Source organism: Eurosta solidaginis, chromosome 4, assembly GCF_040869045.1.
Source record: "Eurosta solidaginis isolate ZX-2024a chromosome 4, ASM4086904v1, whole genome shotgun sequence".
In the NCBI taxonomy this organism is placed as follows: domain Eukaryota; kingdom Metazoa; phylum Arthropoda; class Insecta; order Diptera; family Tephritidae; genus Eurosta; species Eurosta solidaginis.
In genome coordinates, this window is record NC_090322.1 from 16961568 (window position 1) to 16982994 (window position 21427).

The window sequence follows — 21427 nt, forward strand, 5'->3', positions numbered from 1 at the left end:
AAGGACCATATGCAAGTGTTAAATTCTTCGAAGTCTAAAAACCGACGCACGAAACTATTTTTAGATCAATTTTCTAGGACATGTGTACTTTTCGCTACATACGAAAAGTGGCTTACGGCAGAGCAACAGTTACTGTTCCGCTTAGACTTCTCTAAACTTTCGGGAATGTGCTTTTCGAAAACTTGTTTACGGCTTTTGGGCGTCAAGAGTGCCTGAGCACAGCGCCGAGGTATATCCGAACAAGAACTACAACTCCGGCATTGCTTCTTTGGGGCCGTGTATTTTCAGCTGTTGCTGTTGGTGAAGTCTTAGTGCTAGTGATTAAGTCGCGATGTCAACAAACCGTTCGCGCGACTGCTGGAATAATAAAAAGGTGCTTATATCAGTGAGTACGGTATCCATATTTGGCGAAAGGCTGCCAACATCGGTTAGGCTCCCGTAAACCTGCGTGCAGTAACTTTTCCGTTGATGCAACAAAAATGTCATTTTAGCATTCTGGCGACAAGTGTGTCAAAGCATTGCAGGTAGCCGGATTCATATCCAGCCGACAATTATGGCTGCAAGAGCTTTTCTTTTGCGTTGTGATTTTTTCTTATAAAAAGAATAAATATTTAGACCATACTGAACCTTTTGTCAACTCTACTTCTAAGTATGTGTGTTAAAAGGTGTACATTCTGGGCGCGATCGTCTTCGATGATTGGCATTAAATGAACTAGCCAGTGAAGCCTTTGGCTTTTTGTTCGCTGCACTTTGTGCATACCTACGTAAACACATACTTCTCATAATTTCTGCGATACTCGCGTCACCATCACTGACAGGCCCATAAGTCTTCTGGAGAACTTTTATCTCGTACACTCGAAAGTCCATCTCATCGTCTCTCGACACCGTCCATGATTTTAAGCTATACAGCATGATGTATGGTATGATGAGAGACTTATAGAGGTTCGTCGTCGAGTGAGCACTTTATTTTTTAATTGCGTACTCAGTCTAAAGTAGCTCTTATTGGCAAGACATCGTATTCTGGTTTACAGAACGGCGTAGTCCTCCACAGTCCTTAATTTATATTCACTAACACTGACATAGCTGCGAAGGTATGAATACGCGTATTCCTTCTTCGATGACAGCAAATACGTTGCCTCTTTAACCTCAAGACTTTTTGCCTACTTATCTAATTCAGAGAAGTGCAATCTTCGAGAGTACAACATTGTAGTTCTTCGAACAGTTTGAGAACCGGCTTTAAGTTCGGTGAGTATGTCTGATTTTCGACAGATTCAGGCAAGATTAAAGTTTCAGTTGGTAGAAGTTAGCAGTGCACACGAGTCTAAAATTTGCATTATCTAATTAATTTCTGCGAACTATTCCTTGATGATCAATCTTCGTTGGAAAATCCATTTGAAAAAAGACTTGAATGTTCTGGGTTTTAATGATGACGTGATCCAGATAGTTTCCGCTTAGCTGTCTAACCCGTCTTAAAGTCTTCTGAATGACAACGAGGACGAAGGAGAAATGTTTGCCTGTGTAGAAAGCAAATGTAAAGTCTGGCAGAGAGCATTTACATTTGGTAAGCGATAGTATCAAAGTTAATACGTGCTCGGTTTAGATGCCATGATGATTCCGAACCGCTAGCCGGCTCCCGCATTTACAGTGTTTTCTATCTCCTAATCTCCTTTCTTTGATTCAGATATGTTAACAAAAGAAAATTCAAATATAGCTTTATGTTTTAAGAAACTTTGAGATTACATTCATTTGAAACACCCTGCGTTGGATCGTTGTGAGTAGAAAATCGAAATATGCACTCATAAAGGGTACTTAAGCACTCACAATTTCAGAAACATGTTCGGAAGCTAAACTGTTATTTTTATATATATGTGTACGTGCATTTAATCGTGTGTAATGGGAAACGTGAAATGGAAAGCCAACTAGAAATGCAATTAAAAAGTTTTTCGCTGTTCTATTTTTTTCTTCATTTATTTATTTTTCCTTGCAGTTTTTCGTATAGTTTTAAGCTTCCAGTGGATGCGCTTACTGAATTGAATTTTTAATTAGAACGAAAAAAAACTTTAAAGCTCAGTAGAACAAAAGCAGTAATGCAGATCTTGAATTGGCGTAACAGAGTAGAAAAAAGGAAATTGGGTTACATAGTAACTGTTGGAAATTAATAGGGAAACGATTTATAACGAATTCAGTTTACATAGAAAGTAATTCAATGACAACGCCCAAAAGTATGCAACACCACCTTCACTTCACGCCACCCATCCTATCCTGTAAGGAGGTTGCTAAAATGTTCAGCAACTATTCATGCATTAGCACAAACACACAAATCATTTGTCCCATAAGAATTATTCCCTATCTCCACAAGACTTTGCATTCGCGTTACATTCACAAACAATAGCATACTTTTTTGCGGGCAGATAATTTCCCTTTCACTACGCTGTCGCTTGCAGCTAATAAGCGAAAGTAAAAATGAAAGTAAAAAAAAAAAAAGAATATTTTTATGAAGAAAGCAGAGAAAAAGTTATAGAGAAGAAAAGCGAAAACAACTTTACCTAAAAAAACAATTAGGGGAATTAACTTCAGGCTAAACTTTTACACCGGATTTCTAAGTGTAAAGAAGAATCTTTTAATTGATCAGAAGCTTTTTTGGCTGGAAGGTTTTGCCGACTCAAAGCATTGTTACTTTTATATATGTCAAAATCGTGTTTTAGTGGCTAAACAAACAATACTTTGAAAATCAAATACTAAAATGATGGTGTATTTTTTATGAAACTTCTTTTCTGCATATAAATTTATTTGATAACTTGAATTTAATTTTAAATTTTTGAAACATATGCCAAATGTTCTAATAGTTTGCTTAACGCGAATTTGCGCACACATAATTTTCTAAACAGTGCCTAAAAGTATGCAACTAATTATCGAACTTACAAACACTTCACTGTAATAACAGTATCAACACAAAAATCGCGAAAAAATTAACGAAATTGGTTGTCTACATAAATGTTTTTATTTTGCGCCTAAAAGCAGACTTTGTTAATTAATTTCAATACCTAAAGGTATGCAATGTTTTCGGTTGTCTTTGAACAAACGGACGGCAGAATTCAATTTGATATTCTTTTAGTTAAAAAAAAAACAATTCTCCATAAAAACTGCATTTGCGTTAAATTTTTTATTTTGCGTTTGAAAGTTTTTGTTTCTTTGCTGATAATTTACGAGCTGAATTCCTTGAACCAACTATTAAGACAGGATTTTACTTGGTTCAAAAGACGCTATTGTGATCAGATAGTCTGAAGTTTAGGTTGATGGAAGATTTTGGCAAAAGATGCCTCCGCCTTAAGCGCCCAGACCCTATACGGTAAGAGGGTAGTACCATTACTTGTTTCAACTATTGCGAATCGCCTTTAAAATGGAATCAACTAGTACTCTCTGCGCTTGAATCCTATCATGGGCAGTAGTTTTGTTTACATAAGAGTACATATTGCTTGCCAATGATCCATCGAAAAGTATTTGGCTACAGGTTTCTTTCTAACTCTCGCTCTATACCTTTGGAGAACGAACCCTTAAATCCGAATAAATTTATACTTTCATGTTGGAGCCTCATCATAGACCAAATTGCTATGCCAGAGTCCCTAATACTTATCATGTATCTATGGCTAGTCTGTCTGCTGGAAGAAGTCATAGGTTTTATTCGCTTCCACCCACCAGTTCAGTCCGTCCGTCATATACTTAGAAACAAACCATTACAGATCATCTTACTGACTATTTACTTCTCACCCTCATTAGAACGCTCAAATTGATTTAAAAAAATGCCAAAGTGCCATCTCAGCCTTCTACAAAGCCAAGTTTAGACTAAACTTTGGAGGTGGCTATTTTTTATGAGCTACCCTTAAAAGATGGGTAGTGAGGGTACCGTTTTTATTTGCTTCATTTGAAGAGAGTAAGAGAACTTAAGTGTCCTACTCGTCCAACAATTTTTTTGACAAAGTCTGCTCTCGAAGAACTTATGACCTTAAAAAAGCATGCTAACGGTTTGTTATCTCTACTTATTCACATTTAATTTCTGAATAAACAGTATTCCTTGCTTAACCGATATTTATTTTATTGTTTCCTCCTCCAAAGTAAATTTATTAAAGCAAACTTGAATAAAAGTAGTGCTTCAACATATAATGATTATAATTTGCGTTGCATACTTTTGGGCTAAAGCTACAATACAATACAGTTGCATAAAGCTGGCAAGCAATATGGGTTGGAACTCGAGCTCAAGGCCTTAACATTTTTTTTTTTTTTTTTTGGAAAAAACTTAAATAAGAATAAAAAACTAACCATCCGACATTTCAGACGTCTTGTTATATACAGCTATTTTCTCATCAGTAAACTTACGACGTTGTTGCGTTGTGTTAAAAATTAATAGCTTATCTGCTTAGTTTGTACTTCGAAATATATATACTTTTAAACTTTCAACGCCTGATGGTATGCTTTAAAAACTCGTTAAGCGTAAAACTAGGCAACAGTGCAAGCTTAAGCTGCAAATCTTACTTTGTAATGGAGAATACTTATTTATTTACTTCTTTACAAGTTTTGTTTTCTGTATGCAGGCTAGACAAGTCAATTTTCTTTCAAGTAAAGCGCATGGCACCCCTCTTATTTATATAATATACTATCAGGGGCTTAAAGTTGTTTTAGTAGGTTTTCTGCAACCACATTCTCAATAATATTTATTTATGTTAATAATATGCAAAGAAAACATATACTCACACAGACACACTGATGATGAAGGAAAATCGTATGAAAATATGACATGTGCCTTGACAAAATGTTTAAGCGACAAAAAGCCAAAAGATTGATGAAATGAGAGAAAAAGCAACGAAAAAAAAAATTCTATAAGATAGTAAGCAAATCAATCAATCAACTTAGTCGAGCCGTGGTTGAATAAATTAAAAAGCGCGATGGCATGCAAAGATTTAGTGAAAGTAAAGCGCAGCCAGATGGAAATATTTAAAGTGTTTGTCAATCTCTGAGCTCGAGAAGAAATTAAAAAAAAAAAATTATTTAAATTTAACAAAATTAGAAATTTTTAAAGTAAGTGGTTCAACCCAAACCAATGTTTATACGAACTAGAAGTGAGTAATGAAAGCTAACGAGAAAATACATAGTCGACCCATTATCGGTATCGTCTGTTACTGACACAACACAAAACCGCAGAGAAATTTACTTTCAACAAAATGCCTTGCGACTTTTATCGCTGATATTTGTGGCATATTCTAAGGCGTCACAGCATTGATAATTCATTAACTTGATGTGACATCAATTTGCCCAGCCATACAAGACCCCCTTCATGATCAAACATAAATATACATACAGATATACAGATATTAAGCATGCTCCAATTGCTTGTCTATTTTTAGGCTTTTTTCTAACAGCTACCACACGTATTTATATAGAACAGCTTAGTGCATATTATCTGCTTAAAGCAACTGTCGTTGGCAAATGGCAGCAGATTAAATTGTTTCTTTGTTGTTTGCTATCAGAAGTTCTTCCCAGTTTTTGCGCCTAAAAGTTTGTGATATTAATTTCAATTTTGTGTGAAAGTGAAATGCGTGAAGTATATTGAGTTTAGCAGCTACGAAGGAGACAGATTGTACTTGAAGCATATCAAAGTTTAGACGAAAAAATGCTACGCGCATAAGATATGCTTTTTATATGTATTTTGCGCCTAAATGTATGCATTCATGTCATGTGCATTTTTCTGATTTTGTGCCATTTCACTTTTTCCTTCTAAATCAAACAATCTATTGATGTGCTTTTCATCAAAAGCCTAAAAGTATGTCATTATATTTGTATTATTTATATGCTAATCTTTTGGCATATTTTTTAAGCATCATTCATTTCATATTAAAGGCAATATTGCGCTTTTCTTTAAAAGCTTCAAATTCAAATGATGTTAGACACCTTAAAGTAGGAAATTCTTAAAACTCTATGATTTCTATCCTTCTTCTTAATGCAAAGCGCCTAAAATTTGTTATAATCCCAAAATGCTATTTTAATTTAGAATTCTCACGTTGGTTTGGTCGTCAAATCAGAAAAAACATTTACAGTTTTTATCCACTCTCAATCGATTAACACTTTTGAGGAAATTTTCATTACACTTCCCCTCCCCCCTCCCCCCCCCCCCCCCCCACCATTCTTTTGCTTATATGCCTAAAAATATGCATGAAACTTGCGTGTGGTACCATCAGGTGCTTATGAGCTCCTAACTGACGTGGGGCATGTCTGCGCCTAAACTACGGCAAGTAGTTAATCAAAAATTTAAAAGCTTTCAAGTTGTAAAGGCCAACAAACCAACAAAATTGATTAGCTTAGCCATCAATTGTTCGTGTACACCTAACGGCAGTTACCTACATATGTACATATAAGTATACTTGCGTGCTTAGTTTTTGGCAGTGCGCCTAAAACCCGGCAAATTTTCCATATTAAATTTTTATTTTATTCTCTTTTGTTTCTAAGAAATCTCTACGTCAATAGTACGCAGCGTGAATGTTTATGTACCACGCGTAAGTCAAGCAAAACAACAACCAAATTGACCAAGCATAATAATTATTTGAGCGCGTCTGGGTCACACGCAATCGGGCTTTAGCAGTTTGACGCTTCAAAGCATGATTTTAGGCGCGAATACGACACTATTCGCTGTATATACTTGAATACTAGGCATTTTAGAGTTTCTTAGATTGACGGCTCATAATGAATGCACTCATGCGTGTTGTTAATTAACTTGAAGAGCGAAGTATGAATTGAAAAATGCGGAAAATACCTGCGATAAAATTAAAGATTTTTTTATATTCAAATTTATACATCAAGAATTTTTAAAATCTGCTCATTCGAGGTATACTTTAAGGAGTTTGCAGCAGATCCTTTCTCGTAAGGGCTCTACATCAAGGTTGGTGTGGATGTTAATATTGAGGGAGTCGTAGGACCTCGGTTCTATGGAATTTAGAAACATACCGCGCTATCTGAGAGAGTCTAGAGTTTGTCCATCATAACCTAAGCCTACGAAGTAACCTTGTGTTGCACTTCGTTTGGTGTCGTATTGACCTTATGACCATCGGACCAGTGGTCATAAGACCAATGGATATTATGGCAGTTTAAAGTGGTCATACCGCCAATTGACCTTTTAGGCGTTGACTTTATGTCAACCCGACTCTCAAAAAAAATACCCCGAAGCCCTAATGAGATATTTCTATTATACTAAAAACCCCCTAAATGGAGGTCTGCTTTAGTCACGTGTTCTGGCTTGGGTTTTATTATAATCAGCGTGCTTTGCACACAGAGTATATTAACTTTGATTGGATAACAGTTGGTTGTACAGGTATAAAGGAATCGGGATAGATATAGACTTACATATATCAAAATCATCAGTATCGAAAAAAAAATTGACTGAGCCATATCCGTCCGTCCGCCCGTCTGTCCGTCTGTCCGTTAACACGATAACTTGAGCAAATTTTGAGGTATCTTGATGAAATTTGGTATGTAGGTTCCTGGGCACTCATCTCAGATCGGTATTTAAAATGAACGGTATCGGACTATAACCACGCCCACTTTTTCGATATCGAAAATTTCGTAAAACCGAAAAAATGCGATAAGTCATTACCAAAGACGGATAAAGCGATGAAACTTGGTAGGTGGGTTGACCTTGTGACGCAGAAGAGAAAATTAGTAAAATTTTAGACAATGGCCGTGGCAACGCCCACTTTTAAAAGAAGGTAATTTAAGAGTTTTGCAAGCTGTAATTTGGCAGTCGTTGAAGGTATCACGATGAAATTTGGCAGTATATGTGCTAAATAAAAATTAGCAAAATCGGATGAAGACAACGCCCACTTTTTACAAAAAAGTTTTTAAAAGTCAAACTTTAACAAGAAATTGAATGTCTTTACAGTATATGTGACCCGGTCTATAAAGAGGTGGCTTATGACTCAAAAAAGAAATTGCGAGAAACAGCTGTTAAAGATAAGCAATGCATTTCTTCAGTTTCTTAGTAGTAGTAGTTTTTTTTGAGTCATAAGCCACCTTTTCATAGGCCGGGTTACATATAAGTAAATTATGTCAACATTCAACTCCAGTAATGATATGGTGCAACAAAATACAAAAACAAAAGAAATTTCCAAAATGGGCGTGGCTCCGCCCTTTTTCATTTAATTTGTCTAGAATACTTTTAATGCCATAAGTCGAACAAAAATTTACCAATCCTTGTGAAATTTGGTAGGGGCATAGATTCTATATTTTCTGTGAAAATGGGCGAAATCGGTTGAAGCCACGCCCAGTTTTTATAGTTCACGTACTTATCTGAACTCACTTTACCTTGGTATAAAAAATGGCCGAAATCCGACTATGACCAAGCCCACTTTTTCGATATCGAAAACTACGCAAAATGAAAAAAATGCCATAATTCTATACCAAATACGAAAAAAGGTATGAAACATGGTAATTGGATTGGTTTATTGACGCAAAATATAACTTTAGAAAAAACTTTGTAAAATGGGTGTGACACCTACCATATTAAGTAGAAGGAAATGAAAAATTTCTGCAGGGCGAAATCAAAAGCCCTTGTAATCTTGGCAGGAATACTCATCGTGGTATTACATATATAAATAAATGAGCGGTACCCGACAGATGATGTTCTGGGTCACCCTGGTCCACATTTTGGTCGATATCTCGAAAACGCCTTCACATATGCAACTAACGGCCACTCCCTTTTAAAACCCTCATTAATACCTTTAATTTGATACCCATATCGTACAAACACGTTATAGAGTCTCCCCTGGTCCACCTTTATGGCGTGTTCTCGAAAAGGTGTTCACCTATAGAACTAAGGCCCATTGCCTTTTAAATAACCATTAACACCTTTCATTTGATAAACATATCTTATAAACGCATTCTAGAGTCACCCCTGGTCCACCTTTATGGCGAAGTCTCGAAAAGGCGTCCACCTATAGAACTAAGGCCTACTCCCTTTTAAAATACTCATTAACACCCTTCATTTGATACCCATATCGTACAAAAGCATTCTAGAGTCACCCCTGGTCCACCTTTATGGCTAAGTCTCGTAAAGGCGTCCACCTATAGAACTAAGGCCCACTCCCTTTTAAAATACTCATTAACACCTTTCATTTGATACCCATATCGTACAAAAGCATTCTAGAGTCACCCCTGGTCCACCTTTATGGCGATATCTCGAAAAGGCGTCCACCTATAGAACTAAGGCCCACTCCCTTTTAAAATACTCTTTAATACCTTCCATTTGATACCCATGACATAAAAACACATTCCAGGATTACCATATGTTCATTTTCCTACATGGTTATTTTCCCTTATTTTGTCTCCAAAGCTCTCAGCGGAATATGTAATGTTCGGTTACATCCGAACTTAGCCTTCCTTACTTGTTTTTTTTTTTTTAAGTTATCCAAGCAGGAAGCAAACTTTTTTATGTAGCGCAAAATGGAACATAAAATGCATAATGAGAATAAATTGGAGCTTAATAGCACTGTTGTCAGCAAGACCAGTTTTCTGTCTAGACTCTAACGTCGCCTGAGAAAAGAAGACACTGTCCATAAGGCTGCCGCCGTGGTGTGATGGTAGCGTGCCCCGCGTACCACACCGAAGATTCTTGGTTCACGCCCCGGCTGTGTTTGGCAAGCATTCCGAGTGTATTTCTGCCATGAAAAGCTCTCAGTAAAAACTCATCTCATCATCTCAGATGCCGTTTAGAGTCGGCATAAACCAAGTAGGTCGCATCCCGCCAATTTGTAAGAAAAATTTAAAAAGGAGCACGACTCAGATTGGAAGAGAAGCTCGGCCAAAAATCTCTTCGGATGTTATCGCGCCTTAAATTTATTTTTTATTTAAGGACACGCTGCGAACGCGCTGAGTATTGCAAATTTATTGTGGGGAAGAGAATCGTGACGCCTTTTTAGAAGAGAAAACGTCGGGACTTGAGATACTTTCTTATAGGAATAATGCCCGATAATACTCTTAAAAAATTTGTCGGACGTAGGACGGTTTCAAGACCGGGGTGTATGTCTCTTGAAATAATAATTGTGTCCTGGTAGCTGACGTACAGAATGTGCTTAACTTGTTCAGAAAGCACTTCGCTCATTGCTTACTAGCAAAAAAAAAAAAAGAAGAGACTAACCCGATACCTTACTACCAGACTATGACGAAGTGAGAATAGCTAGATCCTGGCTAAAGAATAAGGAGCCGTCGGGTAATGACGGACTACTCGCCGGGCTGCTCGAAAAAGCGGACGAAGAGTTACAAAGACCATCTCCTATGGATTGGAATTTAAGTGTGCTCTGCCCACACCACAAAAAAATCACAAACCGTGCCAGCTATCGCGTAATAAGCCTGTTTAATATCGTGCATAGCGATTTATCTAGCGTATCGTGAGAAAAACTGAAGCCCGATGTCAACGAACTGATTGGACCTAATCAATGCTGCTACTACTAGGTCAATTGGCGGTATCTACTATAGATCCGATTTTTACTATCCACCGAATTCTAGAGGACACTCACGAAAAAAGAATTGACTCGCACCATGTTTTTGTCGACTTTAAAGCAGCTTTAAATTAAATAAATATATATTTAAAAGATTTGTTTGGCTTATCTTGCTCTGTAACTTTCCGCACTTCAAATAAGTTCAACGCTTAGCATATTTCCCTTTCATTGCACTTCCTTGATAAATTTTCCTGAGCCTTCCGGAAATCATCATAAAATCGATTTAACTTTTGCAGCAGAGTTTTCATTACTGCCTGAGCTCTCTCTTGCAATTTCAACCCGCGTGTCTAAATTCGTTGCCTACTTATAGGCGCAAGCAAACGAGCAGTCACTGCGTAATGAAACTTTAGCAAAACTTAATCAAAGGTGTGCGGATATAGTTTGCCGACATCATTTGAATGTCAGTATCGTAGAATACTAATAGATAATAAATGCAAGTTGAGAAGAAGAAAATGGAAAAAAAGACGACAAGTAGTATTTAAATGCAATGCGAAAGAGGCGTAATAAGCGCGATGTCACAGGATGTTTAACGGAAGTAAAAATCGAACTAAATAAATAAATGAAAATGAAACAGGCTGTTGTGAAAAACTCGAATTAAAAAGAAGAAACATTTTTTTTTTATTAATTATAATATGAAATTTATACAAAACGTGCTGGCATAAACAACGAGCCTGAAAGTATGCACAACAAAATACTCCATTAAAATTTACTGAAGTCAAAGTGACATACTACAAAAGACATTTGTGGCAGCATAGGCGAAAATATGAAAAGCTGCTGTGAAACTGGCACATTAAAGAAAGTAAAATTTGAAAAGTTTTAGCAAGAAAAGAAATTGGTGAATAGGTGTCAAGTCAAGTTGACGGCCCAAAACTATGCTTAACAAAAAGCGCAAATAAGAACAGTGGTTGCAAAATAAAGAAGGTATTCCATTGAAGTAGCGTGCTTTTACTTTACTGGAAAATTAATAATATATTTTGATTGCATTGTATAGTAGATAGCTTTCAAGACATATTGAGAGAATTATTTAACACTTTAACGCTTTTGAAATATCAAATATAAAAAAACATAAAATTGACGTTGAAAGCTTCTTACTTACTCTAAGCTAATAAAATTGTTGGATTATAACCGCAGGTATGCTAAAATTTGTCTGAAGAATATGATGGAGCCCGGTGTAGAGAGAGCTGGAACTAGAACTTTGCCTTCAACGCACGGGGTATCGAATTTCACAACTATACATAACCTACGAAAAAATTTGCCTAAAATTACACTATTTTTCTCTTTAGGTTAGTCCTCTTTTTAAGTAGTCTCTTTTGGAAAAAAATGAAGTTTTCCCACAAAATACTAAAATAAAATAGTAATGAACTCGAGTAAAGCCTTAAAAATGTTATATTAGCGCCTGACAGTATGCATTATTCGTCCAATTTGCAAAAACGACCTTTCTCTCCATCATCTCTGACCACGGTGTTTGGAACTAGGTTGGGTTGGGTTGAGAACCTCACATAGACTGAATGAGTTGATAGTGTTGCCAGGCGTTTAATCAACGATCAAACTTAAAAACCTTATCAGAAAGCAGGACCTAAATTACAAAATAGCTCCGTCCGACTTAATGAGTATATAATAATATCAGAAGTTTGCTCAACGATTAAACTGAAAAACTATCAGAAACCTTGACCTATGTTACAAACCAACTCTGTCCACTTGCCAAATACTAGTAGCTGCAGTCTTAGCTTGGGGAGCACAAAACGTGTTCAATCGTTTCCTCCTTCAACCCGTATCTCCTACATCTGCTATGACTGACTAGGCCTAATTTTAAAGCACGTGACGCCTGAAGACAGTATCCAGTGAGAATAGCCGTAATGAGCCTATATTTCTTTCTTTTTAATGATAACAGTTACTTTGTTAGTTTAAGGTTGAAAGACCTAGACATGATCTTCGACACTTTACAACGCCGCGCATGGGTCCATGCCTTTCCCGCTTGGTCTATAATTGCAACTCTGCGCCTTCTACTAATCTCGCCGAATCTGATTGAGACGTCTGGGGAGCAAGCTTCGAGATATGATCCTTTTTTAGCTAGCTCATCTCCTTTCTCATTCCCATATATTCCAATATGCCCTGGGCCACAATATAGATGTATTCTTCTCTCTATCCCGATTCTTTCCAGGGATTGCTTTCACTCTAACACACTTTAAGATGTTGTGATTCTTCCAGCGAATTTTACGTAATATTTACGAATTTCTAACATTTTCCGCCTAAAGGTATGTGATTAGCACCGAATGAGGATTTTTTCAACCGAGCTTTAAAAAACGTGCTTTATTTCCATACAATATTTTCAATCTAACAAAAGAACACTACTCCAATAGCGAACAAAATTTGTGAACGCCGGAAAGCATACATTATTTACTTTGGAAAAACGTATTTCAGCAGCGTCAGTGAATTTTTCATAAAAATGACTTTATAATGCGATTAAAATATTTATGTCAGCCATAAAAAAATTAGCGCTCAGTTGAAACCCAATCAAGCGATATGAAAATTTTAAAACAACATAAAACAGATTACCGAATATGTAACAAATATTTCAACATATAAATTTTTCGTTTAAGCTTTTAACACACATAAAGCCTAAAAGTATGCAACGCGAAAAGCCATTGTACCATGAAACAATGGCACTGTGCAAATAATACGCTTGGAAAAAAAGTACGCCGAAATGTTTGATAAATTCAAAGCACTAAAGTTCAAGCAAAAAACGAGGGCGGAAGGCAGAATGGGAAAATATTGAAAGGATGTACAAAGCACGATATGTACTTAATTGATTAATCCTGCAGCCACAAATTGCATTGATTGCATTTCGAATAAACATTGTAGAAAGATTAAATAAAAACTTGAAAAAATTAAAAACAAACATCGACCAGTTGTAGACCACAATTAATCCACATGTGTATCAGTATCACCAACAACAAGCAGCTTTATTGATATAATGGATGCGCCTGAGCATATGCAACAGCTTATGCACGCACTACACATGCCGTGTAACACCTACAATTCATCGTTTTGCCATTGCAGTACACGCCCATTGAATGCCCAAAGCAATGAACGTATAATGTTTAACGCAATTTACAAGCATAAGCTTAAAAGAGAAACCATAGTATAAGAAGCTGAATGAATGGACGGCTTAAGACGGGCTTTTCCAACCAATCGACCATAGCGTGTTGAGTCGCCCTGCATGCCACAGAAAAATAAGTAGAGGCAACAATAGCGCCACTATGAAACAATTTTGTGTTTTCTGTTTTCAATTTATATATAACGTGATTTTGTATGCATAAAGCGCGCAACAGTACTAAGATGACATTAAAATATTATTAGCGCCTAAAATTGCGCAATTTAAAGTTGCAAAAGTAATTACCAGTGCAAATTTTATCATAGTTAATTCAAATATTTTGTTTGCGCGAGAGGTCTATAAGAACACTTTTACAATTGATTGGTAGAAAAAGATATGTACCTGAAAAATTTACCCTTCTAATTTCTGTACTAAAACATTGCAAAAATGTGGCCGCCTTAGAGCAGTGATTCCAAAGTTCACGCTACCTACGGCGTGCCATCAGAAGCTATTTCAATGAACGCATTCCTATATATCAAACCTCAGAAGGCCCGCATAATGAAATGATCAATCTTTGAGTCATTGCTGATTTATACTTAGTTGGATACGTAGTCAGTCACCTTGCTGCACTCATTACAGCACGAAACAAAGAAGAAGCACACACATTCAAAGAGGAATCGTTGTAAGCCTCCGCTTATCTCACTGTATCAGGACCAGCCGTACAAGTGATGAGCGAAACAATACCCATCGATCTATTAGCGCTGGAAAGAGAAGAGTTATGGGAAACACAAAAGCAAATGGACAAAAAGCGCATGAAAGTCGTTAGCAAAGAGAGAAAGGGAGGAAACGTTTAGATTGTGGCAAATCGAATTTAACCAATTCGCCGTGCAGAAGAATGTCAAGTCAAAAGAAAATTTCATAGATTTCGATTAACTGACATATTGTAGTACAAACCGTTGTATTAGAAATAATCAAGAAGCAGCAATCACCTGTTAGGATAACACCTGGTACTGAATTCGCCTGGATTGTGGCAAGAGCGGTGGAAAAATTAACAACGAGGCAGATGGACAGCGAAACTAATAAAAGATGTTGAAGCATGGAGCACCAGAAGCGAACGGGAACACACGTTTGCTGCAACGACAGCAATTATGGTGCATTAGGCATTTTCCACGTCATCCCACAAAAAATAATTGTGTACATATTGTGACGAATATTAGTAACATTAAGTGATACTCACATCACTAATCTGATACTAAGTAAATAAAACCACAACAAGAATAAAACAAGCTGCTACACTTGTATGTACGTAAACCAATTAATCGTCATGTACACACATACATACAAGCAGCAGAGAAATACTCACAAACGCATGTCATCATCAGCTACTACTTCGCTCACATATACACGCGCATATGGTTACACACTACAAATACACGCGCGTATAGCTCATGACCAGGTAGAGGATTCTAGAAGAAGAAAAGTCTAGAGATTTGGGCAGAGAGTATAAAAGTAGCAGAAGCTGAGTGGTCCGAATCAGTTTGATTTAAGCACGTTATCTGTTGATAAGTAGAAGTATTATTGTGAAAGTAGTCTAATAAAGACCATTTTGCATTATTGAATAGTGGATTTATTTATTCAACAGTTTAGTGATTCGAACGTTAGCAGAATGTTGCAAATAAGCGGAGTTGCACTAAAATCGTTACAATATGTTATACTAAGAAAGTCAAAAAATGTTGTACTAAAAGATTTCGAACTAATAACTATGTAACAAAACAGTCAAATAAAAAATTAGATTTTTCTTACTAAAAAATCTTACCACCAAAAAAATCGAACATAAAATTTAGAACTGATTTTGACAGTGATAAAGTTGCATAACTTCGTTCAACAAAGTCTTAAAACTGTGTGCTAAAACATTTCAAAATACAAATTATAAATATGGAAATAAGATAAAAGTGCGAAGAATACCGTAAAATCTCCAAACTTCGTACTAGAAATCCATTTGGAAACCTATAATTAAAAATGTAGCAATACTAAAAAATAAAAAAAATTTAGTACATACTAAAAAATTTCGAACTTATAACTTAGTGAAACAAACTAGGAGCTAAAACACTGTCAAAGTCATAAAATAGTGCTAATGTATAAGCTATGTACTAAAAATGGAAAATAACAATACTAAACAGTTTTAACAGTCAAATAAGTCCTAAGCATGTAGTACTAAAAAGTTATAAGTATGTAGTCAAAATGGTAAAAAAATACTAAAAAGTGTTAACAGCCAAATAATTCATAATCATTGAGTACTAAAAACTTTGATTTTTCTTACTAAAATTTTAGCACTAAAAAATTCCAAACATTACATTTAGAGCTTATTTTGGCCGTGATAAAACTGTTGAACTTCGTTCAATAAAGTCCTAAAAGTTTGTACTAAAAAGTTTCAAAATACATATTAAGTATTATAAATTTTGAAATAAAATCAAGTGCGAAGGACACCATGAAATCTGCAAACTTCATACTAGAAACCGAGTTGAAAAATCTATAACTAAAAATTTAAGAATACTACAAAACTTAGTACAAAATAATTTCGAACTTATAACTTAGTAAAACAAAATAGGAGCTAATAAAAGACTGCCAAAATCATAATATCTGGCCTAAAAAATTGTGTGAAAAAAACGTTCTACAAAAATAGTGCTAATGTATAAGCAATGTACTAAAAATGGAAAGTAATAAAACTAAACAGTTTTACAGTCAATTAAGTCCTAATCATTTAGTACTAAAAGATTTCGAACTTATAAGTATGCAACAAAAATGCCAAAAAATACTAATAGTTTTAGCAGTAAAATAAGTCATAATCATTGAGTACTAAAAACTTAGATTTTTCTTTCTAAAAACCGCACTAAAAAATTTCGAACATAATTTTTAGCACTAATTTGGCAGTGATAAAATTCCATTACTTCGTCCAATAAAGTCCTAAAGTTTTGTACTAAAACATTTCAAAATACAAATTAAGAATTACAAAAGAAGAAATAAAATAACAATACTAAACAGTTTCAAATGTCAAATAAGTCCTAACCACAAGGTACTAAAAGATTTCGAACTTACAACTATGTAGCAAAAATGGCAAAAAAAATACTAAAAAGTTTAGCAGTCAAATAAGTCATAATCATTGAGTACTAAAAACTTTGATTTTTCTTACTAAAAAGACAGCACTAAAAAATTTCGAACATAAATTTTAGAACTGATTTTGGAAGTGATAAAACTACATTACCTCCTTCAACAAAGCCCTAAAAGTTTGTATTAAAAAATTTCAAAATACAAATTAAGTATTATAAATTTTGAAATAAAATAAAGTGCGAAGGATGCCATAAAATCTGCACACTTCATACTAGAAATCCAGTTGAAAAATCAAAAACTAAATATGTAGCAGTACTAAAAAATTAGAAAGTATAAGCTTTGTGGTAAAAATGGAAAGTAACGATACTAAAAAGTTTTAACAGTCAAATATGTCTTAATCATTAAGTAAAAAAAATGTCTTATTTTGTACTAAAATTTCTTAGCACTAAGTATTTTTAAGTCTTAAAATTTAGCACATTACGCTTGCAATTAAAATATGACTGAAACAATGTTACGAACAAACTTTGAACTAGAATATCTGCATGGTCAAGAACAAATATCTCATGATAATTTAGAATTTTTTTTAACAGTCTAATGTGCATATAACTTTCAACTTTCAATACAATATTTGTAGTTCCAGCAATGCGGATAAGTTTAGTTAAATTTGTGTATGACTAACTATCACACAATAGATTTGTTTAGCATTGCCATTGTCAATTAGGCACAACACACACACATACACAGATGCAAAAGCCTATGCATTTACATTTATTAAGTTATTTGTTGATTGAATACTTAGTTGTGTACACTTACATATACAAATTTGTAAGCTTTCATAAACTAAATATGCATTTGATTCCATTATTTTGCAGTTGATCTCTAAAATTTCATTTACAATGTAATGCACACTAACACACCCAAGCCCTCATGGTTTCAAATACAATACGTACAATAGAAATTGATAAGAAAATTTAGATGACTTAAGCTTTTGAATAGAAATTTATGCGGGTCTGCATTTGAATGGCATTGGATGAGATCAAAGCAATGGAATGAATTAAATGTTTCTTATAATACAAAGTATTTTAAATTTTAGAAATTGAAAGTAAATTTTAAGGAAAAATATATTTTTGTTTCTTTTGTAACTGATGTAAGAATTTGAGATACATGATTGTATTTCTTTTAAGATACACATTTTTATTACAATTTTAAAAATCGTTTATGCATACTCGCGCAATTTTTTTTACAGTAGCCGAAAAAAATGTTAATTTTGTTTTGTATTTCTATACCGCTCAGCAAGTAGATACAAAATTTGTTACAATTTTTATCAAAATATATTCTTCTAAAAAAATTAAAGCTATGTTAAAAAAAATAACTAAATTTTTTTTATTTGATTTAGATCTATTGAATAGGGTTAAAACGAAAACAAAACTTGGCGCAATTTACCTCCGGAGAGATTTAGGCCAAGTTTCTCTTCCAATTTGCGTCGTGCTCCTTTTAATTTTCCCTACAAATTGGCGGGACGGGACCTACATGTTTTACGCCGACTCCGAACGGCATCTGCAGGCAGATAAGTGTTCACTGAGAGCTTTTCATGGCAGAAATACAATCGGAATGCTTGCCAAACACTGTCGAGGGGCGGCCACGATTGAAACAACTTCTTTGTTTATAAATTTTTGATAATACATTGCCCGGGAGTTGAACCTAGGGCCCTCGTTGCGGTACGCTACAACCAAGCCTCATAGGGTTAGGTTAGGTTAATTTGAACTGGCCAGCCATGAGGACCCTTTCAGAATAAGGTCGTATGGTATAAATCAACTTCGTCCTCTTAACAAATACTAAAATCTTTCTAGGACCTATGCCATTTGCTCCTTCTAGATCGGACAGCTGTGCCACTCCCAATAACTGAATAGTCTAAGGCTGGCGTGCCTCATCGTTTCCTCCTGTAACCCGTACTTTCTACATCCGACATCACTGACTAATTGGAAAGCATCTGACGCCAGAAGGCAGTGTTTAGTTAGAGTATGACGAGCCAGCAGCCCCTCTATTCAATGATAAGTGTAACTTTGTTAGTCTAAGGTTGTCAGATCTGCACATGATCTGCGATACTTTGCAGCGCCGCGCTTGTTTTCACGCCTTTCCTGCTTAGTCGTTCATGTGCAACTCTCGCCTTCTTTTAATATCGCCCAATTTGATTGAGACGTCTAAGGTACAAGCTTCGAGGGATGTGTCCCATTAAGACAGCTCATACACTTTTCCATTTATTCCCATGTGCCCAAGGACCCAATATAGACGAATATATTTCCCTATCCCGACTCTTTCCAGATATTGCTTGAACCCTGTGCTGTGCTATGACAGATTATTGCCCTAATTGCTGCTTGGCTGTCAATGTAAACTTGACGCGGCTGCAGTTGAAGCTAATTTTCTTCAGTATACTGCTTTAGTGACGGCTGCTATTTCCGCCTGAAAAACACTACAGTGATCTGGCAGTTTGTACTATTTGTTTATTACCGGATCAGCGGAGTATGCCACAGACCATAGAAGACCCATCGAGGTGTAGAAATGGAACCAGGTAGTCAGTTCGCCCAATATTTTGGGACGTTATACTACTGTGTTGCATGGCCTGTACTCAAGCTCCCTCAAGGTATTGAGTCACGTAGCAGTTGTTAGCGCTATGTTAGGTTGAAGTGGCTGCCTCCGCTGTTCAAGCGGAGACTCACGTAGGTCGTTGTGGCCCGTTGTGCTACCGCTATGTTACTTTCCACTAGGTCTACAGGTGGAATGTGCGCAATGGCATAGTGTAGCCGCGTTATGCTGAACATTGAGAGCCTGCCACTTTTTAAGGAGGGTACTTTTTTGTGTGGCCGTCTACCAAACAATAGGAGAAAGGCACGTTAGCCCCTACGTACACTCCAGCATTCTTTTACATGCATAAAGTGCCATCGAGGCCTTCTTCCTCTTTCAAAAATGTAACTAAATTTGTTATCAAAATAAAATATATTCTCTATTTATTTACGAATATGTACTCGCCAGAGGCATACAGAAATTATTGATGACAACTGACACAAGTGACCAAAATGTGTTTTTGTCGTTTACACTTCAGCGCTTTCGAATTGCGACTTTGAATTGCTTCCTGAGTCGTGCGATTTTTGTTGTAAATAAAACATAGCCCAGCATAACATATTTACACAAGGTAAACTACATGAAGTGCTCGAACGTGCGCTATGGCATTTAAAATTATATAACAGAAAAATAAATTCGATTTCAGAGGTGGTAAAGAGGAAGAGAATCAGAGAGTACTTCAGTTTCAAATATTTGTATATTTCTCATGCTTTTTTTCGCTTCCAATTCGTCCTTCGGCTATTGCGTTTCTTTATTTACTAATACTCATTCGTATTTGTAGAAGAGGACTGCGTCCATAAAAAAAAATTGTGAGTTTTGCATACCGTTAGGAGGTGGTAAATACAATTGCATACTTTTAGGCGCCAATTTTAGTACTATTGCAATTTAAGGAAAAATGTCAATGATGCTTTCTTTTTGTTAAAAAAAAAAGTTTAAAGAAAATAAGAAAGAAAGCTTTCGGAAGCTGAGTCAGATTTTTTCAATATAAGTATTTATTTTCAAGCTATCTTAGCAGGAATTCATTTTCCCCGGGAAGTAGGGCAATCATTGTGTAGCCAATGACCATGCTTCCACCATAAATAAATTTTGCAGAATCATAAAGTGAAGAAAGATAGCAAAATGCTTCTAAGAAATAATGAAAATCTGCTATGTCAGATAATAAAAAAATATTGAATTTACTTCTTAGGCGATTTCCAAACCCAGTAAGCCATTCCGTTCAAAAGAAAAATTTAAATTTAACAGGGTGGTTCGTATAAGTTATGATAAGTAATTGTTCAAGAGCAAAATTTTAGGCACTTAGGTTAGATAAGGTTGAACTGGCTTTTCGCAACCATAAGGGACTGCTATTTTAGGGATCAATCGTCTCAAGATTATGTGATTATCTGTTCAACTGTATATACTGCAAATATAGACTTGGCTATATAATTAAATTTACGAACGACATATTTTTTCTATTTTCAGATTTTTTAAAATATCTCATTCATTCCCATAAGTACATAATAAACCGCCAAACAGAAGCTTGTCAGCGAAATCACGGTGAAGCAAAAACTAAATCTTGAAGCAAATAAAAATACAAAAATGGGAAATTCCTCAAACTATTACACAACCAAAGAAGAGGAGGATAAAAAGATACATAAATTTTTTAACACAACAAAAAAATGATATACTAGTCCTACAAGCCAAACAGGAACTTGTTTCCTGTTTTACTGCGCTTAACACTGTGCTTAATCAAGCACACATACATACACATGCACGAATGCAAATTAGTTGAATAAGTAGCTTAAAAGCTGAAAGCTAGGTTTAATTGCAAATAAGTTAGAATTAAAAAAAAAAAAAACCTATACTATACTCAGTATTTATTAAACTTGAAGCGCGCAGTTCCTCAAAATGACGAAAAAGTATGAATTTGATTGGATTATTCCAGTACCGGAGGAACTAACCACGGGCTGTGTTTTCGATCGTTGGTTCGAAAATGAAAAAGAAACTAAAGAAAATGATTTCGAAAAAGATGCGCTTTTTAAAGTGGACGAATATGGATTCTTTTTGTATTGGAAGAGTGAAGGAAGGG

General features: G+C 35.5%; 1 protein-coding gene across 2 annotated transcripts in view; it reads left to right on the forward strand.

Moving 5' to 3' along the window:
• norpA (no receptor potential A) overlaps window positions 1-21427 on the forward strand; it is a 268904-nt gene that overhangs the window by 164534 nt on the left and 82943 nt on the right. For both annotated transcript variants that reach the window (XM_067780408.1, XM_067780409.1), the window contains exon 4: window positions 20821-21426. In XM_067780408.1, coding sequence (XP_067636509.1) covers window positions 21247-21426 — 180 coding nt within the window. In that variant the 5' untranslated portion in view covers window positions 20821-21246. The remainder of the gene's footprint in view (window positions 1-20820; window position 21427) is intronic.